At 44.7% G+C, this 25,177-nt stretch overlaps 1 protein-coding gene across 1 annotated transcript in view; it reads right to left on the reverse strand.

The window, feature by feature from the left end:
• Positions 1-25,177, reverse strand: part of CHN2 (chimerin 2) — a 122,714-nt gene that overhangs the window by 87,988 nt on the left and 9,549 nt on the right. The window contains exons 2-3 of the mRNA XM_005862954.2: positions 14,037-14,075; positions 4,812-4,867 (exon numbers count right to left, since the gene is read on the reverse strand). Of these exons, the coding sequence (XP_005863016.2) occupies positions 4,812-4,867; positions 14,037-14,075 (95 nt within the window). The remainder of the gene's footprint in view (positions 1-4,811; positions 4,868-14,036; positions 14,076-25,177) is intronic.

Below are 25,177 nucleotides of genomic sequence, written 5' to 3' on the forward strand. Positions count from 1 at the left end.
AAGTGTGTATACTTTTTTGGGGTCACCCTGTATATTGTATTATATTATATGTTGTTATTATATATATTATATTATATGGTACCTATTGTATATACATTCATATATACAAATTATTTATTAATTATTGTAAATATGTAAACCTACTTTTGCCCCAATCTGTATTAGAGAGTGTATTGAGTACTATAAACAAAATACACAGGGAGATATGACAGATGGCTTCTGTAGGTGCTAATGCTTATGGGGTTCAGGAGGGCCTCTGTGCTTAGGTGAAATATTATCTGAAACCTGGACATGCAGAAAACGGGATGACAGGAACTCCAGGCCGAGAGCCAATGCAAAGGCCCTGTGTAGCAGCACTGCGGTTAGTTTGATAAGAGCCACGGCTCGTGGGGCTGGAAGGCAGCACACTGAGAAGAATGGCATCGACAGGGTAGTAACAGGTAAAGGCAGGAGCCAGCCGTGGCTCATGGCACAGCAAGATGTCTTGCTTTTGTTTAAAGAGCAATGACAACTGCTTTTTAAATACATTGTTGGCTTTATAGTTAGCAATGATGATTTGGACTCCTGTTTGGTGAGTGGCACGTGTGTGTGTGAATGTGGGTGGCAGGAGTGGAAGCAGAGAGATAAGGCAAGAGACTGCTGACCTGGGATAATCCAGGCAAGAAAGGAGAATGGCCCAGCCCACGTGACAGTCACAGAGATGGAGAACGGGCAGATGCAAGATCTGTTTGGAGGTGAATTTGATGACTGCTAAGAGAAAAGGGGGCGGGGGAGGAAGAGGCGCCCAGGTTTCTGAAGGTAGGAGCCATGGAATGGAGTGGGGTCCTATTCTGTTTTGACCATTAGGCTAGAGAGGGCCTGTGGGGCATCTCCATGACGAGGTTGAGTAGACAGCTGGAGTGAGGTGCTTGGAGCCGGGGGAGAGGTCTTGGGTAGAGATGCAGACTGGGGAGAAAATATGCTGCCCGGGCCCTGGCAGACCACCCAGACACACATGTGGTAATTAATAAAAGCTTAGGAGATGACTGATGGATCATGACGAAAAGGGCAAGCGAGCGTGGTGCACGCTGGAAGAGTCTGGCTCTTGGCAAGGAGCCCTCAGGAAACGCCAGTGGAGTGCCAGGTGCCGGGCTGCTCAGTGACTAGTAATTGACAGCGACGTGTCTCCAGAAGGCAATGGGCTGCTGTTTCAGGCGCTGACCCTCGCCGGCTGCCCTGGTGCCAGGCCGCTGTCGGCTGCTGGTACCTTCTGTCCCCATCCTCCGCATCTTTCCTCCTGGTGGTTTAACGCCTGACCCAGGCATCTTGCTTTGTCCTTGATCACCGCCTTTTTTTGCCCTCACGCTCAGAAAATACTGTCATCGCTCTGACTCTGCCTGAATGACAGTATCCGCACCTGTTCTTCACAAGTGTCTGAATCTGCGTGATATCTTTCCTCCTGGTGGTTTAACGCCCGACTCAGGCATCTTGCTTTGTCCTTGATCACCGCCTTTTTTGCCCTCACGCTCAGAAAATACTGTCGTCGCTCTGACTCTGCCTGAATGACAGTCTCCGCACCTGTTCTTCACAAGTGTCTGAATCTGCGTGAATCATGAACACTGGGTACCTGTTAGGTGCCTGGCATGTTCTCGACACTTGACACATATATTCCATTTATGGTGCCCCGCAAAGTCGGTGTCTGCCCTTCGGGGGGTGGAGGGGGACCTTAATCCCTTAATCCCTCTGAGAGAGAAAGTGCGTGGCTCCAGGTCAGGGGCCTAGAAGGGGCTGCAGGAAGGACTCAGAACAAGGCCTTCTGGCTGCAGCCGGCTCCCCTGCCTGGGTGTGCAGAGCTCGCTGGATTTTGCCTCCGGAATCAGTCTGTACCCTCGGCTCACCGAGTCCCCAGCAAAGCCCGTTAGGTGGTTGGTAGCTGCTGCCAGCACCAAGCATCCAAGTCCGGTGGCTGGTGTCTGTACCTGGAGCGACAGTGTGAACCTCTGTGACTGCGGACTCACGTGGGGCCCTGGTGTGGGCATTTCTCACGTCCATTGGGAGGATCCTGACCACAGAGGGGCTCATATCCTGGGAGGGAGCCAGTCATCAGAGAAACAAAGAGATGGGGGATGTTGGGGCAGCCCAGCTGGGCAGGCTTGCCAGGGGCAGGAGAGGGGCCGAGGACTGAGGCGGGGAGCGGGGGTGGGGGAGAGCAGGACTGTGTATAAAAGGAAAATGTGGACTCGTAACAGCTAGCTAAGGGATGAGATGGCAAAGACAGGGAAAAATACGAACTCACTGCTCACAAGAAGCAGCCTCCATGGCTTCACGTAACTGTGTTCATAAAGCTTCAATCTCCCTGGCCACACACGCGAACCGAAAGGGTTCTGTCTTCATGAGGCACATTCCCCGAGCAGGCGGGTGCGTTACCAGGCAGAGGCGTTCGCTCAAACACGTCCGCAGCAGGATCAATGGTTTCCCCAACATCCAAGAAGAGGTCGTGCCTTCACTGAAAGAGGCCATGTCCTGGGAGGCCGAGCAATCAGGGCAGGAATTGTGTGCAGTTCATGCCGCACAGGAGGACAAAGGAAACTGAAGCCACTCCTGCAGGCACTGGGCACTCACGTAAGCAGCGAGAACACTCGACCCTCTATAGCTGTCCCCCCGCCTGGCTGGCTGGGCCCCATGATGCCACCCAGGAAATGCGGCCGGTGAAAGCCCATCTCAGGGTCGGTTTCCCGGCAGGAAGGGGACACGGAATTTCTAGAGGCAAGCCGCCTAGGAACCCAGCCTCAGCCAGGCTGACTCGTTAAGGAATGACACTGATACAGGTCCACAGGGGGAAAGCTTGGTTTCAAAGACAGACAGGAGAATAAACAAACTGCACTCACACCACGTCCTTCAGTCCCAGCGAACGTGGCGGCTGTGGCACACGGCTCTGCTTTGCTAAGGCGTCAGTGGCATTTCCTTCCGACGCAAATGCATCATGAAAGACATGAGGTGACCCTCAGCCCACTGGAGGCCTGAAGCTTCAACTGAACCCAGGAAGAGCTTCTGTGAAGTTATTCTGAATCCACCCATTTCCATTACACCTGCTCATAGGACTACTGATGTGGTTCCAAGGATTCTGAGAAACAAAGGAGTTTCTCTCTCTCTCTCTCTCCCCCCCCTCACTTTCCTCTCCCTCTCTTTTACACACACACACACACACACACACACACACACACACACACACGTGCAGGTGAAATCTTAAATATATCTTTATTACATGCATCACAGTTTTGTTCTCCTTTAATATGACACGCAGAGTACCAACAGACAAGTTCTTTGCTGCGTTCCCAGCACCTAGATCAACGTCAGGACAGTGGGCTGCCCATATATGTTTGTTGAGTAAGTGAAGAGATGAATATTTGCTCTACCCTGTGGATTTAGAACCTACCCGGCCTTGCCTAGAGATGTTTTATTTGAACTCCCAGGAAGAGTCCTTAGCTCTGTACTAAAGGCACAAACATGCTTTTCATGGAGACATCTCAGCTCCTCTAGTCCCAGACACGTGGCTATATTTTTTCTATAGTATGGAGCAATACTAGATGTGAAGTAGGACAGAAGGAATCGACACGTGGCTATATTTTTTCTGATGGAGCAATACTAGATGTGAAGTAGGACAGAAGGAATTTTTAACACTTTGTTTCTTAATTCTCCCCCAAAGCACCCTATTGAAAGCATCTCGTCAAAATTTTTGTATTTATCCTCCTCTTTTCTGATTTGGTTATTACTGAATAACCAAAGGCCAACAGTCAGCAGGGTGAGTGCCAGGTCAAGGTCAGACTACCTGGTAAAGATGTACCTTCATCCTGAAGAACTCCCTAGGGGTCAGCTAGTTTCCCCTCTCAGGCTATAGCTCTTGGATGCTATAATTCAGATTACTTGATAATTTTAATGCCTTTCAACAGAAGTAAAACTTTATGTAGAAACATTTATTAACAAGTGAAAGTTGGTTGTGGGTATGGGTACCTAAGTCAGAGACGGGTTCAAAACCAGACCGGGTCAGGCTGCCGCAAAGCATTGATGCTCAAGAATGAATCTCAAGAGGCTGGCATTGGAGCCCCCACCCCAGCACCTTTTAAAGAGATCAGCTACTCTATATATTTAACCAAAGTCCCAATAACAAAAATACACAAGGACCCGGGACCTTTGTTTGAAGGAGATTAGTCTGGCTGTTAAAGAAACTGGTCCGAATGCCTTTCAAGTCCTGCTGGCATCCCAGGTGATAAGAGATTGAGCAGCAAAAATGAGAGGTAGGGTGAGTTCTGGGGCTGGTCAGCATTTTTATGAGTCGACATATTGCTTAAACCTCTCTCTGAGAATAAAGACACAGTCACTTTTCTTGTAGAGATTTTAAAAAAATGTCAAGTCAGTAAAACAAAGTATAAAGGTTTGTTAAATGTGGGTGTTGAGAGTACCAAGAGATTTATTATGCTCTGTCTTGTCTCTGTTGGAAGCATTCCATAATAAAACATATGATAAAGGAATCAGAATAGCAGGAACAAGGAAAACAACCTACATGCGTGTTTCAGGGAGGGGGACGGCTTATAAAGAATGCTCGCTCTGCCTCTGCAATGGTCAAAAACATGAGACATTCGATTCCAAGTTAGTTAGTATTTTTAAAATAACACCTGTCTTCAAAATATAGATTAAGATGTTGCATTTGGTGACACTGTAACAAACGTTAATAGAAACCAACTCCCAGGAAACCTGAAAGCCGTCCAATATCAACCTCGTGCTGACAATTCATCATATTTAACAAGACGTATTGGAAAGAGCCGAGTACTGACCTCCCCAGGACAAATGATCCTCTTGGGACGAGGGGCCTCTTGCTGTAACTGATACACTGCCAGAAACAACAACAGAAAAGTTAATTACAATTCGAAAACGGCAGCCCATCCCAGCATGCCTTCAAAGAGTGCCACCTGAGTACGTCTCCAAAATGGCAAATATTTCAAACCAAACACACAGAGGAGACAGGCCTGCTTTTTACACTGAATAAAGTCAGATCATTTATATGGAAATTAGTCACCGGGAATGTAAACTGGCAAAATCGATTTTTTTATTCTTATCAGGCCAATTTAGTCTCCTAATTGTTACCGGCATTGTTCATTTTATGGCTTTCTTGGAAGAGTAGATAACTACTGAAATTCTTGCGACTGTGGCAAAGATGAAATTCTACTTGTGAGTATGTCAGTAGTCAGATCCTGTAATAATAGGTTTCCTGGATTTAAAGGCCCACGGCTCCTGACATACCAGGGGAAGACTGACCTTAGGCAGGAGTGTCACTCTCTGAAATGCTACAGGAACGGACAAAGACACGACTGCCTCTGTGACTGAATGGAACCCCGACTCACTGCTCTCGTGAGTTTTGTTTCTGCCCTGCCTATCCCCATGCGTTCTCATCTGTTGGACTATTTCCCACCCATTGTCACTCCTTTTCCTTGGGCTCTTTCATATCTTAAATAATAATAACGCTCACGTATCCTGTTTTAACAACAGACTTCCAGGCGTGGGCATGGAGGAAAGCGGGTAATTAAATAGAAAAGGACACTTTATCAGGCGGTTCTTTGTGATTCCTTTCAGACTGGAACGAATGCATTTCTGCCGTGCAGCTAGCCTGGTTACTTCCCTGAGAGGGAAGCTGCCCGTGCAGGTTCCACTTCCATGAACACAGAACTTGAAAACAAACACAGTTGCTATTATCTTCAGAATCTTGAGAGGGAAGAATTTAAATTTTAGGTGGAATAAATCTTTGGAAAAGTTAAAAACTCAATCATATAAAGCCCAGAAAATGTAATAACATATGCAGAAATTCCTGATTTACTCTTAGGTCCAAAAATAATATTTAATTGAAGGGCAGATGACTATGTGGAAACAATGATAGCACTGATGGGATATATGTTGTAATCATGGCTCCCCAATGCCATTGCCTCAACGGTTACTTTCTTGCCTAATTAAGTGTAGACTACCCAACTTCAGCACAGAGAGGGACCTATCTAACCCTCTCAGAGATGTGTAATGCACCACATTTCTGCGCTTAGGTTGTCCCTTATGAATGGAGATGCTGTGTCCCTTAGGTACCCACGTATGGAGACAGAGTCAGAGGCGGCTTCTTGGCAAAGAGAAAACACGAGGAGGAATTGACCAAAGATACAGAACAAATAGTGGACATGCCACTACAGTCCCAGCAGGGCCCAGGCTCTCCTTAAACCATTGAGAGAGGCTCCTTGATGCCTCCTGAACAAGCCCCTGCACCAGCTAGCTGCTTTTAAGGGGGATGCTGCTGTTAGTGAGTACAGTGAGAACCAGAGGCCAGTTCCTGCAACCACAACGCTCCTGATCCAGAGTCCTGTGCCCCCTTCTCTCCCCACTGCCAATGCCTCAGTTACGTGTGAGGGGCATGGCTGGACAGCTATGTGGACTCCATTTTTAACGCCTCCCTTGGAGGTGACAAAGGAAGGACATCTATTACAAGGGAAGCATTTTCAGCTAAGCATGCCTTTGCAAGTCGTATCAGAACACATTTGAACATGTGCTATGGCCAGGAATCATAGTCAGCATTCTGTGGAGGCTTAGCAGATGAATGGTGAGGAAGGGAGAAGAGACAGAAACCAGCACTCTGAGTGCCTGTCATGTGTCAGGAACAATCTTTTATTAAATCTTCCTGGGAACTCGGAAAAAAGAACATGGTATCACAGCCATTCCCATTTTTAGTGAGCAAACAAGTGCAGAGAAATTAAATATTTGTCCCAGAGCATCCAGCTAACATGCATCCTTTTGATTCCAAATCGCTGGTTTGCTTTCTTACACCCCAGGGCCTTTGCACGTGCTGTTTTCTCCACCTGGATTGCTCTTTTCCAAGATACCACATGGCTCTCACTCCCCCTTCATTCAGGCCCTCCCTGGCTCGCTGATTTGGGATAAATTTCCATCCCATCACTCTGTTCCCTTACACTGTTTTCTGTTTCTTTACAGGACTCATCACCATGAACACACTTTGTTCACTTTGTGCCTTGTCTCCCTTGACTATAGTAAGCTCTTTGAGGGCAGGGACTTTACTCAGTACTTGGCACATAGAAGATGCTTAATGCATATTTGATAAACAAACGAACTGTATCCAATGACTAACGGTCACCATCCATGCCCTCAGGGAGACTGACCCAGTGAGGGAGGTGCACGTGGAAAAACAAGACAGGGTGAGCCAAGTACTTTACTGTGGGCATGAGCTCTCCTGAAGGATTAGAGGGGTTTCTGCAGGTAGAGAACAGAGAAGGGCTTACAGGTGGAGGAAAGAGCCCCAGAAGGGAAAGGGATGATGTGTTGATTGGTCAGTGAGAGTCCAGTGTGTCTACTGCACCAGGTGGGCAGCTGTGGGAGGAGGCCTCATGGAACAGAGCCTTGCAGGTCACACTAGGGAGCACGGATGGCCTTCTCTCTGCAATGGGGAGGTAGGTGGTAATGTGTTTTGAGTATGGAGGTGACATGAGCTGGTCTGTTTCTGAATAATAACAATAAGACTATTCAGTATAATAGAAGCTGCCATTTTCTGGATACCTACTATGTGCCAGACACCTTTATCTACATCTTCTCATTTAATCTTCCCAACAAACTTCCAAGATAACTGTTATTCCCTTCTCACTGATAACATAGTAGAGATGCCAACCTTTGAACAAGTTCAAGTTCACACAGATGATAAGAGGAAATCAAGACTTAAAGGCCAATTTCCAGATTCCAAGGTCTGTATTTTTTTAGCCGCACCAGCCGTTCCCTAAGGCAGATAGTGGAGGGGTCCCAAGTGGGCTGATTGCATTAGAATCTCCAAGGAGCTGCTCTAAAAATACAGATTCCCAGAATCCATTGTCCCTGGCGATGCTCACTCTGCCAGTCTGGCACGGGGCCCCGAAATATTCTTGTTAAAGCCGTGCAGGAAATTCTGATGCACAGCCAGGAGTGGGGCCATTGCCCAGTGCCTCGCTGGGGACCTTGGAGGCAGGGAAGCAAGAGAGACAGTATTTTAGACGGACACACAGGAGATGGCGGAAGTGTGAGTTAAGCTAACACCGGTGGAAAGGCAGGTGGGAAGGTGAGCTGATTGCAGAGGAGGACCGACTAGGCTTGATTACAAACGGAATGACTGAGAGACTGAGATGCCATTAACAATCACACAGGATACGGCTGAAGGGACATTACAGTTCCTCTCCTGTGTCAACAGGCAAAGCCCCTAGCTGTGTCCTCCAGGGACCCTCTGAGATTCAATAAAGAGAAATGCTGTAGCTCACCAGTCTCACAAATAGAAATAGTCCACGCCAGAGGCAATTTTGACAGGGCCCCTGCAAACCCCTCAAGCCAGGGACGCCACCTCTCCTTCCTGGTCCCCAAGTAGCACACATCCTTAACCGATCGCCATGTCTCAGTGAGCTGGTCTCAGGACCCACAAGATCTGCTCCGTGCTGTTCTGAGCAACGGAAATGGACAAATAGGCAAGAAGCCTGTTTGCCATCTGGATTGTGTCTCTATAAAGATAATGAGACGGCAACCAATGGCAACGGTGGCCATATAAGATAATGGGGCCCTGAAAGCTATCTCAGCTTCGAGGGAGGTCCCCAGTCCCTCATTTTCAAGGTTAGCTATAACAAAACATCTGAGAAGAAGTCTCTGAGGAACATTTCATAAAACTGATATGCCAGGTAGTTTTAAAGAGTCACTTCTAGAATTTTATTTGTTCAACAAATACATTTCACAAGCAAAATGCAACACTATATGTCACTTCTTGGGTCATTCTATGGGCTAAGGGACAATATAATGGAATTTGCTTCTACTGCAATATTCCAATTATGTTTCAGGCACTGCCTAGCCCTGGGCCTGCTGCAGCATATGAGAGAATTCTCATATGGAATAAACCGTTTGGTAAACATGAGGTAGGGGATGGTCACTGAGGAGTATGAAAGTGAAAAAGGGGATTCCTGTCTGGCCAGTGTGGCTCAGTGGCTGAGCATCAACCTATGAACCAGGTGGTCATGATTCAATTCCTAGTCTGGGCACATGCCCAGGTTGTGGGCTCCATCCTCAGTAGGAAGCGTGCAGGTAGGCAACCGATCAGTGATTCTCTCTCATCATTGATTTTTCTATCTCCCTCTCCCTCTCCCTTCATCTTTGAAATCACTAAAAATATATAAAAAAGAAAAAGGGGATTCCTGTTCTCCAAGAAACTGGAAGTAGATTGAGAAATCCAGAGCTCACTGACAAAATGTTGTACTTTTTCTTCAATAAAACTCGACTTACCCTCCTTGGGTAACTGAATCAACCCGGTCTCTGTGAATGCCAAAGGATGGCTGCTGGCCTGGGTGGTGATGAAGCCCAGTCCAGACACACCATCTTCTAAGAGACCCTGCAGGGATGTCCTCTAACCGTCACTTGTTTCTAAAGAAGGCTGTGGACCCAGGAGTTGAACCTGGTCCCCTGGTTGTGACACTGAGCCCCTATCACCCTGCTCACTGCTTGTCTTCCTAGTTTTCATGGAAGAAGACTCATGGGTGTGAGTAAAAGATGGTAGATGCTTTAGATGTTTTCTTAGCTCAACCCCACCTCCAGCCTATAGTGTGAAGGCCTCCTTGCCAACAGAATGCCCGGTCTTAATGGGGATGGAGCCCTTTCCTTGTCTAGTGGCACTGCAAAACGCCCGAGGAGGCTGTGTCCACTGGAACCCGGGGCTCTCAGGTAGTAGTGTGCCCAAGAGCCCCTGTGGGGCCTGATACATCACGGATTCCTCCCCTTCTCCACTCTTCTGATTCTGGTCCCTGAGGCAGGGCTGAGGAATAATGATGATAAATCTGCTCCCCAGGCAAGTCCCATGCAGGGGGGTGTGGACCAGGGTTCTGAGGTTCCAAACTCCTTGTTAGGAGAACAGGCCCAAGCTGTGGCTGCTTGACCTGCTGCCCGGGAGGGTGTCCTCCGAGAGCTGTTGGCCTCAGCATCTGCCGCTTAATTGGCACTTGGTCTTTTACAAAAGAAAATCTTTCAAAGTATAGCCATGGTGGCTGGCTTTTGAACTTATCTGATTAAGGCATAGAGTTCATACCATTCTGGCTGAAAAGTTTAGAATATGCCTTTTTTTTTTTAAAAAAAAAAAGCAAACTTGAAAATAGCTTTTCTTTTTTGAGAATTGAAACCAATAGCTTTCTTCTCAGTTACTTCATTAACATTTTGGGGTTTGGTCTTGAGAATAAAGAACTAGCTGCAGATACATGACACTTTGGGACAAGATTATTCTTATGGAAACAGCCCAGTGATACCATTTGCTTCTAAGAAAGGGGGTAGAGGAGGCAGGAACTTAAGGGACATCATGTGACATCCTGGCAAGACCCAGTCTTATCCATACTTGTGGCCTCACAGCTCTAAGTCCACTGTCTGGCTTAAGGCAAAGATTTAATAGGCACTTGGTGAAAGAATGAATGATGTATGAGTGAATAATGAACAATCTACTCTATATAAAGTATTGAGAGCTGATTTCTGAGGTTCCCGACTCTCCTAAATTTCTAAGTCAGACAGTTGTAGTTGTCTTCCCAGCATCCATGTCCATCTTCCCTGTTTCAACAGTACTACTCCAAATTTCCCAGCCATGTGGACCATACAGGACTGATCTCTCCCTGAGTTTGACTGGTTTAGGGCACAGAGCATATCTCACTCTGACTACAGTGATGGAGTCAGGACTGGTGCCCAATCAGGGCTGAGACTTGATTCTAACGCTTTGCTTGAAGTGTCTCTCTGCCTGCTACTCTTAAATGACAGTGGTCGTCCTGGTGCTGTTGGCCTCTCTCTGGGGATCACAAAGGGAGGCCTATGAGTTGCGGAGCCAAACCTAGGAGAGTGGAGCCAAGAAAGGAAGAGAGATACGCTGGGTCCTGGTAATGTCCTCGGAGTGACGGGAACAAATCATGCCTGAAGCCAGTTTCTCTGAACTTTTTGCTAAAGTCAATCAACGTGATTGAGTTGTTACTTGCAACCAAGAGCATTGCAATCAGCATGAAAAACAGCTACTTAAAGTGGGTCATTATGAAGTAGACTAATTTTCTTCTAGGAAAAATATCCTGATTGGGGCTATGGTTCATAATAAGTATTTGATATCAAATAAGTCAATGTTATGACCCAAAACAGGTGATGGATGAAAGCAAGGATATACTACATAATTCTAGAATCACTGCAAATCATCAACTTTTAAATCAGGTCCTATCATATGACAAAGATGTACTGAATCCAGTAAATATATGAGAGATTTCCAAGTACTAAATAACCACCTGAGTTTAAAAAAAATATATGTGTAATGAAAAAATGTGAATTCTATAAAAAATATGCTAATGAATTTAACATTGATATTTAAAGTTAATCTCTCAAAGGATGGTTGGTGCACATTTTAAAGAAAAGGTTTGGTGTTTCCCGAGGTTCAGAATGTGTTTACCAAGAGGTTATTTTTTTAAAAAATGAATTTCATATTCTGATAGGTTTGTTGAACTTTCATATTAGAAAAATGATAGTTTTAGCATATTTGGAGATTAAAAAGTATCTCATGTAGTTCTACCAGGCCCTCAGATTCCTTCCCCTATTTATCCTTCAAGACCCACATGCAAATTTGGCCTCCTCTATATAGTCTTCTCTACTTGCAGGAGGTAGGGAGTAGTATATTATTATGAAAATCCATTTGCATTTTAAGTGGTTTACATCTGTCTCCCTTACTAGACTGTAAATTGGAGGAAAGTATGGACCACATTTTATTCATTGTTGGTTCCCAATACTTATTGTGACATTCAGAGGTGCTCACTGCATGTTTGCTGAAAAGACCAAATGAGTGGATGCTAATTTTGGGAGTAAGATGGAGTAGCATGAGTTTGGGAATATTTCAGGAGAGTTAATAAGTGGTCCAACACCCAAACTCAAACAATTCATGGATCCAGGACAAACAAAAGATTTTCAGTGGTGCTCTGTAGGCCTTTGGTCAATGAGTTTTGATGACATGGATGGCACCGCTGATGGCATACTCCCTTGATTTTGGAATTCCAAATCACTAGACTCCCTCAAATAGAGCCTGGATGACTAATAGTGGGGTGCAATAAAGAGGAACTTCTTATATGTCATTAGCTTTATATTAAATGGCCTCAACCATCCCTTCTGCATCTAAAGTTTTATGATTCTAGAGCAAATAAAAACCTAACTTGGTTAGATCCAAAAATCAAACTTAAAAAACACTAAAGTAAAAGTTGATATTGTGAATATGTCATTATTAACACCTCTTCTAGCTTCCTTAGGACATAGAAGTGTTTGTAAGAGCTATATTGGCTGATCCAAGGTCTCTTAGCAAAAGGTGAAATGAAATTGAGCCAATGCCGTCTTTTCGCTTCAGTAAAGTTCTCTGCAGTGGCATTCACTCAACAAATGTCTATTGGGTAGTTAATGTTTGAAGGCAGTGCGCAAAGCACGGTAAGGCATGGAACATCCAATACCTCTCGCTACAGATATTTTGTTGATTTATTGTCAGAGCACTTCACACTCCATTAGGGAACAAACAAAAACATCCAATTACTAAGTCATTAGCACTGGCTTTTAAAAGAGAAGATCAGAATACAGAACAGTAGGTCGGAAGGGCCCTTGGAGACCCAGCGCAAGCCCTTTATTTCACAGATGGAAGAACAGATTCATGTAATAACGAATGAGATGCCTGCATATATGCTGACATGAAAAGATAAAGACAAGATATTTGTGAAGTGAAACGAGCAAGTTGAAGGACACCCATATTGACAAATGGAAGCAACAGCAGCAAAAATGCCTTAATATTTGGCATGTGTATTTCAAATATACTTGGAAGGATATGCCTTTCAAAACGGAGGGGGTCAGCTACTGGAAAGAGGAATAGAATATGGGGAGAGGGTGGTTTGTGGATGATGGGAAATTTTTATGCTTAGCTCTATGTATTTCTGTGATGTTTGCCTGTTATGAAGCTTTGTATTGCTTTTGTAACAAATATATACATAGGTATTGCATATATGTGTGTCTTGTGTATGTATATACTTATTTATATATATATACATGTCTGCATAAGATTTGAAAAAGAAAGAAAAAAGAGTCTTGGAAACTGGTGGGCTATGGGTTCTACTCTGAATGCCACTCCAAGGCTTTTGGTAAAACCTTTGCCACGTTACAGAACCTCCCTGAGCTGTTCCTTGTATGAATGGAACGGGGATAGTAATGGTGCCCGTTGCTTAGGGTTGCGGGGAGAACTTGGGAGTTCAGGCATGTAGCTAGTGCAGCAGCTGACCCATAGCAGGTCTCTGTGGGCAGTAGAAACAATGGCAACATCAATAACAACAGTAATAATTATGTTTTATTGCTGTCTGGAAGCAGGGCCTGAACAAGAACCTGTGTCCCTGTCTCTCCGCACAATGGGCTTCCACCTACCGCACTCCTTTCTCTCTGACAGGGGACGCACTTAGCCGGGTGGATGATATCAAGGAGACAAGGAGCCTGAAGTGATGACAACTGTCTGCCTTCATGAGGGAAAGCTGCACGGTGACCGATGATCAGACAATGATCTCTTTCTAAGGAGTCACCCTTAGTGACCCAACGTTATTCTTTGCTTTTTGTTAATCTGTTTGTGGTAAATCTCATAGGATTTTATAGCCACAAGATATTGGCCAAGAACATAATTCAAGGAACTCAACATTTACCCTTGCTGACAAAATGTGAAGAAAAAAAAAGAAACAAAGAAGAAAGAAAGCCCTAAATCAGAGGCATCTTTTTCTAATAAGGATCCCCGAGTGGGTCGCAGGCAGCGGTCCTTGGGGGTCCTGGCCGGGGGAGAGTGCTTTTCCAGACCTCTCTGACCATTCTCTCTCCCTAACGGAAAAACAAAGGGCTTCTGGGCCGTGAGATGGGGCTGCTTGCTGCACTAAATCAACGGCCGGAATGGCTCTCCAGGCAGGCCTGCTGCAGGGTCTGGGGAGATCCCCACTTCAGGTACTCACAGTAAGATTTCCATATCGGAGGCTGGTATTCTTCAGCATCTAGAGTAAAAGAAAGACAACCATCCGTCAGCCTGACCATCCAACTGTCAACATGTACATTCTCTGGAGCAGCCGTGGGCAAACTACGGCCCGCGGGCCGGATCCGGCCTGTTTGAAATGAATAAAACTAAAAAAAAAAAAAGACCGTACCCTTTTATGTAATGATGTTTACTTTGAATTTATATTAGTTCACACAAACACTCCATCCATGCTTTTGTTCCGGCCCTCCGGTCCAGTTTAAGAACCCATTGTGGCCCTCGAGTCAAAAAGTTTGCCCACCCCTGCTCTGGAGGAACAACAGTGTGCCAGCAGCACTTGCACTGGGTCTCGGGGCCCCTCCACTCATTTCTGGGCAGTCCCAGGCATGAGGGACGAAGTGTGCATAGCGACCTCACGGACCCAACACCCCTTCCTTCAGATCACTTACCGTGCAGAATCAATTACTTAACCATTTTCATAGAGCCCAGTAAACCCAAAAGGGTTTTTAAAGCAATTAACTTGATTGTACCCTCCAGTCATCCTTTCAAACAGTATTTACTTAACTTGGCATAATAAACATATAATTTATCTCACAGTTTCCAATCAGACCTTTAGCCCATTTATTAAGACTTGAGGGGAGACGCAAAGTGGCAAGTATGTTAAATATTAAATCTGGGAGGTTGTGTGACTCAACCAACTCCGAAAAGATTGGGTCTGACAGCGGAGACACTGACGATTCAATTGGAATCGCATTATCTCCTTGAATTGACTAGAAATTTCTAGAAAACCTCTCCGCCATCAGAAGCGTCAGAGCGAAAGAGTTATGACAAAATGGAGAGGATGAAATTGTTATTCACCAGCTTGAAAAACAGACAATGGAAGAAAATCTGCTTGTTCGGTTGACTCAACAGTCCCAGTGCTGACAGCTGAATTTATAATTCTGACGGAATTATTAGTGCTCCCGCTCCCAGCGAAGGCCGAGGTGGAACACGCTCCAGCTTAAACAGCCAGAGGGAACATCTTTCCCCAAATCAGACTGTTGAGCTGGGGGAACCTGCCGAGTTCTCTCATTCACACCTTTAGGCAGGAAGCTCTGCCTTCGTCGTCCCACCCTCCCACGGCATCCCACAGCCACCCTCATGCTGTCCTTGTCCTTGTGCCACCGTCACAAGGTTAGTGCAAAGAAACAGAACTCTGCTAACCTCAGGCATAAGATAGTTTGAGTATTTTTCCCCTGCTGAGAAACAAATATGTTACTTACAAATAAAACCTAACTCAGGAGTGGTGAACGTTCCCCAATCCTACTGAATTACACATGGGTAGCTTCAATTAAATTCTTCCACAATTAATATCTTGCTCTCTGGGGCCCATCCTATCACAGAGGCAACTAAAAGCCTCCAAAGGTAATTTCATTCAAATAAATCTGTACTGTTAGGCCTGCACTGCCAGAAACCTACAGATAGAGAATCAGACACACACACACACACACACACACACACACACACACACACACACACACACACACACACACACACACACACACACACACACACACACACACACACACACACACACACACTGCATTCCTAAGGGCTTAGGTTGTTATTCAAACTCAGTTTGCTGAATAAAAGCAAAGCTATTCATTCTTTTGTCAAAGTAAGCACAACTAAAGAGAACACTATCTTAAAATAGTGAGCTTTTGACCTATAAAAGCAAGTAATCTTGTCCTATATGTTACATAAACCAATTTAATGGGTTATCATGAGTGTTTGTTTATAAAGAACATTCAAAGAAAATAAATTAAGTTTATAAATTGAGAATAAAAGTCTAGAACTATCCATACAATGTCACCTTACCAGAAAGCCAGATCTTATATGTTAAAATGTTGATGGCACCTTCAAAAACATTTTTCAAAGATAAAGATTAACATACACACACACACACACACACACACACACACACATCAAATGACATAGGAATGTAAATCCCTGAGATATCATTTATGCAAAGCTGCAATGTCTTGTTATTTTGGATGAGATTTATACCATGAGGCAAGCACAACCCCTGACCAAGAGTGGTCAAGAATGGTCAAAACCTAGATTGCAACTTCCTGCATTTTGAGGGATGGTCCCCCAAATAAGAGATAGTCTCCTTATTCAGGGTTGAAAATACAGTTCAGATGCTCAACTTGGATTTCCTACGGTCTCCTTACCTAAAGTCATAGGTTCGGATTAGGTGACTGTCACTGCCCATTTCTGTCTTGCTGTTCTGTGAAAAACCTAGACTTCTGCTTCATCTGAAACACTGGCTCCAAACTTTCTAACTTTCCTTTAGACTGCCCCTCATGTACTCAATTGATCACCTTCCAGTTGCTCTTCGTTGGCAACATATCATAGAGGTGAAGAAAGCCGCCTATAGAGACTGGAGAACATAACGCTCCCTTGCTTAAAACCCTCTGCATCTGGAATAAAGCGCAAACATCACACTGTGGCCTACAAGGCCCTGTGCCATCTGGGCTTGGTCCACCTCTTGGCTCCATTGCAGACATCTCCCCCTTTTTCATTTATCACCCAACCACTCTGCCCTTCTCTCTGTTCCTGGAACAAAAGCTCTCTGAGCCCTGCCTTTGCTCTTGTGGATCCTCCAGGTAAAATGGTCTCCAGCAGGTCTTTGCATGGGTGATGGGCTCCATCGTGTAGGGCTCAGCTCAAATGTCAACTCCGGGTGGTCCTTCCCTGTCATTTTGTGTAAAGTAGCTTCCCCCCCAACCCCAGTCCCTCCCCGTCATAGCACTTATCACCAACTGAAATTACTTATTGATTTGTTGACTTGTTATTGCTGGTCTCATCCCACTATTAAACTTCATATAAGCAGGAATTTTGCCTCCTTCCCTTGTGCATGACCAGCCCTTAGGTACCTGGCATATACAAGACATTCAAAAAGTGTGTATTAAGTAAATGAAAAAGCTTTCAGAGTTCAAATCTTACCTCTGACAACTAACTTGGAGCAGGTTACTTAGCTCCTTTTAAGAGTCTCCCAATATTCTTCGTTATAAAACAGAAAAAAATAAAAGTACATGCCTCATAACCTATCTCTTAGGGTTATTATGGGAATTAAGTGAGATCATGCATATAAAGTTTTTGGGACAGTACCTGGCAAATAGCAAGTTCTCAATGAAGTGCCACGAATGTTGTCATTGTGACATCACCCCCTGCTGGCTCTTGCCAGGTGAGCTCATGCTCTTGTCCTCGCTCCCTTGACTGCAGCCCATGACTATCTCTATTCTTGCCTCCAGGTCTGGGGCCTGTAATTAAGTTCCAGTGCTGTTGTCATGGAAGGTTTTTCTTTCCCATAAAAGAATTCAGTCAGAGGCCATTTGTCATGCGTCAGTGAAGCAACTATAATTACCTTGGTCTTGGAAGCACGTTTCCCAAACCACTAAAGCACAGTGTTAGGAGGCCTTGGTCCAGGGACCAGGCACAAGTATTTTTAATACGTTGAAACAAATCTTTCCTGCCTCCAACACCACCCCACCAACATGCACATTTGCCCCAATTTCACACAAAATTTTTCAAAAAATCTAGTTTACTCTTGGGTAGCCTGACACTTAAAAAAAAAATCCTGGAATAGGTTTTCCAGACCATTTGGTTCACCTTCCTCATTTTGGCAAATAAGGAAAAGAAAATGCAGCCGATGAAGCAGCTTTCTCAAGGTCATAAAACAAGAGTAGGGAGCCCCGCCTTCCGGGCCTCCAACACATCAGTCATCCTTGCTAGGCAGGCCACCCTCATTTACATATATTGAAATCAGGAAAAAATATATGACAGATTTGTTACTCCAACTCTTGTGAAGTTTAAAAGAAAAAATAAAATGGAGAAAGCAAAAGAGAATTAATAGCACAGAAAACTGACATTGAGTCAAATGAACAGCCTCCCACCTGTGCTTATACCCCCATCTAATGGTTAAATTCCGGGAGGTGCAAGGCACTGGAAGTCCTGACAACATCAGACCTGATGCTACCGGAAAGGGCATTATTTTGTTAAACATTTGAGAGAAATGGGTAAAATGCAGAAGGAAGGAAGAGGAGGTGGAATAAAGTTCCATGTTTTAAGAAAAAAAAGATCATTAAATCCAAAAGACAGTTATACATTTTTTTTAAAAAAAATAATGAATGATAGGGGTTCAAAAGGCTTAGGAAAGACATTGTTTAAAAATATTGACCAATATGCATCCAAACTTTAAAAAATATGCCAACTCTTTGACTCAGCAATTCTATTCATGGGAATTCAACCTGAGGTTGTAAGGGAACACATGAACAGAGATGAGCAACGAACAAGCTGTTCATTACTGTTCTGTGTATAACACTGGTTAGATAAGCGATCATATACTATCGCCATGAAAATGATGGTGTGGATCGGAGCTGTGTGGTTGAGAGCATGGCCTCCGGAGCTGGACTATCTAGGTTCAGAACCTAGTTCTGTCACTCACGAGCTTGTGACCTTAGCTAGTGATCTCATCTCTCCATGACTCAGTGTTTTTTTACCTAAAACTGAGATTTATAACACTACCCAACACATAGCATGTTGTGAGGAGAGGATGGGTTAATATATATATAATAGTTAGTCTGGTGTCTGGCATGTAGTAAACTCTGCTACTTATATTATCAATATGTGATGGCATAGAAAAATATTCATGCTATATTAAATATTAAACAAATCAGGTCACAAAATAATTGATTACATATAATGCCATTTTAAAGAAAAGGTAAATATTTATATACATAGAAATGAACTATGGGGCCATAAACCCCATTATCAACAGCTGCTATGTATACCTGACAGTGAAAATAAAAGAGTTCAAATTTTTTTCCTCTTTGTTCACCTGCATTTTAAAATTTTCTGTTCATATTGTTTGTATAAAAATTAAAATGAATGAGAAATAGGTTAATGGGAGTGCTAGGTAGTTTTATTTTTAATGTGCTCTCTAAATAAATTAGCACCTTAACAATAAAACATAAAAATGCCCAACAAAAATAATTCTCATGTAACACATGCAGTGCATACAGCGTTAGTGCAGGAAGAGCCAGGGAAGCCAAGAAGAGACAGGGTGGTTTCTGGAGCAAAATGCCATGCGTGGCTCCCTCGGCCCCCTCTTGATAATTCTGTGATATAAATGTTAAAGAGAGACTCTAAGCAGGCTGGGAGCAGGATCTCCTCTCATCAAAGACAGGGGAAAGGGAAGAAAGACAGAGGTCCTTAGAAAATGATCAAAACATTATAAAAATGGGTAACAAAACCACTCACATTAAATCATCCATAAAGAATCTGAACATAGAAAACAAAAATAAAAGTTAAGTTTAGTTCAGGTGAAAACTTGGAAGCAATCCTGAGCAAACCCTCTGTGCTAAAGTGTCAACCCTGAGCAGACAGAGCTACTGTTCCTAACTGTGGGGGAGGATGGAGAATTCTGGGGTCAGGACGTGGCAAAGCTCTCTAGCGTCTGAGCCCCAGAGAGAGGACAGAAGGGGCAATAGTGAGCATGTGTCCCACAGAGCACGACAAAGACCAAGAGCATGACAAAAATATCTGTTTCTTTTTAACTAAGCATAAAAGATGAGAAACAGAGAAAGCCCAACTAAAAAATGTATGCCTTAGGAAGTCTCCAACCTCAGAAAAAAAAAGTACCATTAATAGATTTGCGTGAATCCTTCCAGATTTTGTCCTATCAATGGCTAGAATAAAAATCTGCTAAAATGGCCTCATAATCATATATACTGTCCTGTAATTTGCTTTTGAACTGAATGATATTTCTCTGGCATCTTTCCCCGTGAGTACACATAGACCTGTGCTGTTGTGTTAAACTGTGGCTTGGTCTTCCCTTGTATAAATACACCAAAATGGATTTAATTCATTTATGTAATAATTTCCAACAGAGAGACATTTAGGCAATTTTCAATTTCTGAGAATAATGCTTCAATGATACGTTACATGTGTCAAATAGATTATGGGAAGCTGAACTGCTGCATGAACCGTCTGTGTATTTTTTATTTTAAAAGCAATTGTTAAAATGGCCTTCAAAAACATGTATCAACTGAGCCTCTCAACAATGTGGAAGCATGCCTGTTGTCGCCGCCCCCCTTGCCCCCTAACTCTGGCTATTATAAAAATACAGTTTAATTTCTGATGGCTTTAAGACTCACTACCAAATGCACCGATAGACTAAGTATGCGCCTGCAGAGTGGGAGATGCACACGCAGAGGCTCCTGGGAGTGCACGTGGAAACACGTGGCCTTGGAGGAAGGTGAAAGCCCTCAGCCCCTGCAGTTGTAGCGGTTGCAGCCGGAGGCTCTGTGCCTCCAGGCATTTCCAGCTCCAGAAATATGTCGATTTGCTGGAACCACCTGAGGGGCAAGTGTGAAGGAATTTGGGGACTGATTAATGAAGCAAAATTAGAGAACGCGCTGTGCCACACTTGGGTAAGTGGCATCCAGACAGGAAATGCCTGTCAACATTGAGGGGAGCCGGATTCCTCCGCCTGGCTCAGCGGAGTATGACTAGATGAACGGAAAAGTACGCCAGAGCTTTGGTAAAGGAGACGAGTGAAAGATTCACCGACTTAGAGAATGATCTACCAGGGAAGGTGGCGATGCCCCATCTTGAAGGAGATTTCAAAAAAAGCTGCATGGACCGCTCCAGGGGGATCATTTGGGAAACAGGTGCAAGGACTGGGTGCCACCTCTGCCATCCCTTCTCCAGGAGAGCCGGGTCTCTGCTGTCACTTTTGATTTATTGATGCACATATTTGCAAATGGGCTGCAGTTCGTGGTCTCTTTCCAGGGCAGTTGGGTGGAAAGAGGTTTTCAATCAGGCAAGGGACAGCCTCACAAAGAGGAGATGACAGTTCAGGATATGTCGGCTGATGATGGGCCCAGTGGGTTGGGATCCAAATGGAAGTGAGGAACCACGGCACGAGTAGCATGTTACATTTATGCAGGTGCTGCAACGTGTCCTCGACACACACATAGGCCCCAGCGTGGGTCTTCGGAAGCATGGGAGTGTTCGGAGCGTGCAGCCTGTGGCTACGGTCTTGCCAGGCCATTCCAGGCAAAGGGTGCCCCGCTGGAGGGTGAGATGACCTGGAGATCGTCCTAACTGCGATGTTAAGGCTGTTACAGAGCGTTCTGGCCGTCACACTGGCTAAGGAATACAGAAATGTGTTCCAGTGCTTGTCACCTCCACAGGTTCCCTCAAGCCCCCTGAGAAATTAGACCTCCGTGCGATCTCTTTGGAAACTGCTGCTTGAGCGAGGAATGGAGGCCTGAAGTGCATCTGACTGGGCTGTCGTATCAGGGATTTCTGTACCAGGGATTTCTGTACCCGATTTAGTCTTCCGTGCAGAGACTAGTTAATAAGACACATTCCAGGAACTATGGACCAGGCTGAGCAGAGATTTTTCTGAAGGCGATGAAGCCGTTAAGGGCTTGGGCTGGGGTTTATGGTCACTAGAGGGCACTGGGGCCACATGGCATTTCTGTTCTGAGTCACTTATTCCATATGCAGAGGCATGATGAGGTTCTTCCGTCCAACAGGTATTTATTGAATAAACACAAGGAGCCAGGTCCTGGGAACACCTCAGTGAGCAAGGCAGGTAAGCTTGCTCCTTGGCCACCTCTCCCTGTCACCTCATTTGTCTCTCCTCTTGCCCACTCTAACTCAACCACCCTGGCCTTTCTTTTGATCCTTGAATACATCCTGATCAGCCTTAGAGATCTTGTGGTCTCTTCCCTCCGATTTCTACACGGCCAGCTGGATTGTCATCTGGATCTCAGCGTCAGTGTGCTGGCTGCTCAGAGACACTTCCTGGACCATCCACCATAAGCTGTCTCCCCAATAGCCTCCTTACCGCTTTGCAGAGCTTTTGCACTCTCTGAACTTTCAGACTATGTGCTTGTATATTTCTTTGTTTATATTTTGTCTCCCCAGGCTAGACAAAGAGCACTGTGACTGCAACAACCTCATCTATCTTTTTTTTTCTGATATCTGGGTCTCCCCTAGGTTACTGAGTACCTTTTATGAGTTAGGAAAAGGCAACCCTTTCAGGCAGGTGCACAGCTTGGCAAGTGGACAGCACTTGTGTGTGAAGAAGATACTTCCTTTGGGAGATAGAGCCTGGAGACAGAGCATATGGCCTGGTGAGAGAAATCCAGGCTGGGTCCTACCCCCACTCATCCCCTCAGCTGGGCACAAACAGTGCAACTGGAGTGACCCCACCCATTTTATTCTATTCTATTATATAATAGGTGCTCAACAAAGAGTGGACTATTGAAAGACAGATCTCGTTCCCTGAATTAAAAGTTGCATTCTATTGAGGGATATAAATAAGTAAGGAGGCAATGGGATAGCAAGAGGGTGTAGAAGAGGAGGGCTGATGACAGAACTTCCCGAAGTTTGGATAGCTGAGTGTGGTCTGGGGCAGTTAGACCCTTCCCCTGCCTTAGTCAGTTACCTCTAGCCTTGAGCAGCCTTGTCCAAAGCTCCTTTAAAAGCTCTTTCAGAGAAGTGGAGTCTAACAGCAAGGCTTGTGGTCCCCAAAGTCTGAAAAGCATAAGCAACTTCCAGTACCTATAGCACATTAAGCCTAGTCAAAGAGGTACTTTCTCACTCAGACGTCACTACAGCAGCCAATGGCAAGAGTGCTTTTGTGGGCAAATGGGCTCATGGAGCATGACTCACGGACCAACAGGTGGCCCGTCAGAACTAACAGCAAGATAAAACATGGCCCTGAGAACTGGAAGGGTTTCAGCCTGCTGGCTTCAATAAAGAGACGTGTGTGTGTGTGTGTGTGTGTGTGTGTGTGTGTGTGTGTGTGTGTGTAGGTTTCAGAGTAGCTAGGAAGCAAGGGCAGATAATTAAGGGCTTACTTTTGTTCTAGAAGGAAAGGGAACTCTAAGCAAGGAGGAGGCAGCATCCAGTTGTATTTTATAAAGAGCACTCCAACTGCTGTGTAAAACTGGATTGGAGAAGGGAACATGGGGAGGGGTACCAATCAGGTGCTGGGCAGTAACCTAGGCAGGTGATACTAGTGATCTGAACCCAAATGGAGGCAGCAGAGAGGGAGAAAATAGGATGAATTTGGAAGATGCTGAGAAGATAGAATTTGCAGGACTTGGTGATGAATTGAGTACGAACAGAGAAGGATAGGAGGTAAAATGACATATGGCTTGGATAGAAGAAGACGAATGGTTTTTGGCATCTGCAACTAGATGGATAGTGATGCTATCCACAGAAATAGGACAGACCAGAGGAGAAGCAGGTTTGGCAGATGGTGATGTACTTGGCTTTTCCCTGTTGGAAAGGAAGGTCTATGGGACGGCCAAGTGAACATACCTAAGAGGTTTGGAGTTCAGAAGAGAGATCTGGGCAGGAGATCTAGAAATGGAAGCACTAACATACAGATGGTGACTTTGCCACTAAAACAGATGACGTGGTCCAGCATGGGTTTCAGAGCAAGAAAAGAAGGCCTTTGAAAGAATTCCCAAGAAACACCAACATTTAAGTGCTGAGAAGAAGAGGAGAATGAGTAGACACCAGAGCAATAAGAGAAACCATGAGCTGGGCTGACATGAAAGGCAAGGCAGGAGACAATTAAAAAGAGATAAATGGGGAACTGTTTTAGAAGCTGTTCAAGTGATGTAAGCATAAGGACCCATTGCTTCAGCAACAAGGAGATTTTTGATGACTTTGCAGTGGAGTGTGGGTAGAAGCCACAGCTAAGTGAAATGACGGGTACATGGAAGTTGAGAAAACAGAACTTGCGAGTCTAAACAACTCTTTGGGGAGGTGTGGCAGTGACATGGAGGCGAGTAGGAGCTCTAATTTGGACATTGTTATTCCTTGCCAAACTACTTGCCTTGCCCCTGGTTGCCCACTTTCCAGGGCTCTCTCCCTGTTTTACTGGTCCAAAGTTTCTACAAAATGCCTGTTCCTCCCAGCATGATGGATAATTTCCTTCTTTATCATTCACACATTTTCTCCAATGCTATTTGTTTAAAAGACAACGCACACCTACTACTTCCATTTAGCCTAGAGCGCTCTCTTCCTCCCCACCCCTTCACCCCATTCTCCCTTCTAGCATTTGCCTGCCTCTTTACAAATTCTTTTCATCAGAAGAATGTCTTCCTGGTTCTCCTCCAGAAGCCTTTTGGGCATACATTTATTCATCCAACAAATATTTATCTAGAGCTTACAGCCTACTTGGCATCAAATATTGCACTAGACATGGGTGTAGATATAAAGGCAAGATGCAGAATCTAACCACAAGGAATCAGTTAGGAGAGGAAATAAAGATATCAACTCATTCATTCATTCATTCAACAAGCACTAACTGACTGCCTGCTGAACATCCCACTCCAGGCCACCTGTGCATGTGACCAGAGTATGAGGTAGAAAGAGGCATAGTATATAGCAAGGTTAGACTGGACGGAGAGGAAAGAGATTATTTTACTCAGTTATTTCTTGATAATTATTTTTTCATTCATGTCCTTCCTGTAGAAGGGGATGTCTTCTTCCTTAGAGAAGACAATGTAGGTGTACCTCCAGCCAGCTCTCTACTCCTGCCACTGAGAAAAGCCCCTTTCTTCTCCTATAATATCTTTCTGTGTCTTGAGTCTACTGCGGGCATTTGTGTCTCTTTGGATATACAGGGGTTGTGGCAGGGAGAGACTACATTCTCAAGAAAGCAGCTCATAAATCATGGTCCTGGCAATGCTGCTGCTGGCAAAGAAAGGCAGACTATTTGGCTGTATTGCATTCAGAGTCAAATAGAGGGAGTCCTAGTGTAGAAATAGGAGAGAAATTCCTTTTCTACCAAATTAGAAAGGAATTTTAAAGTGTCTGGTACATTACAGATATGCATTATCGCTGATCTTCACAATTTTCCTGAATTGTCTCTCCACATATTCACCTATTCATCTCTCCATCCACCCATTCATCCATACTTGTCTCCACCCATCCATCAATCCACCCGTCTCCCCATCCACCCATCCACCCACCAACCCACCCATCCATTCATCCATCCACCCACTGACCCATCCATTCATTCATTCATCCATCCATCCATCCATC

The sequence above is a fragment of the Myotis brandtii genome, unplaced genomic scaffold (genome assembly GCF_000412655.1).
Source record: "Myotis brandtii unplaced genomic scaffold, ASM41265v1 scaffold17, whole genome shotgun sequence".
Classification (NCBI taxonomy): domain Eukaryota; kingdom Metazoa; phylum Chordata; class Mammalia; order Chiroptera; family Vespertilionidae; genus Myotis; species Myotis brandtii.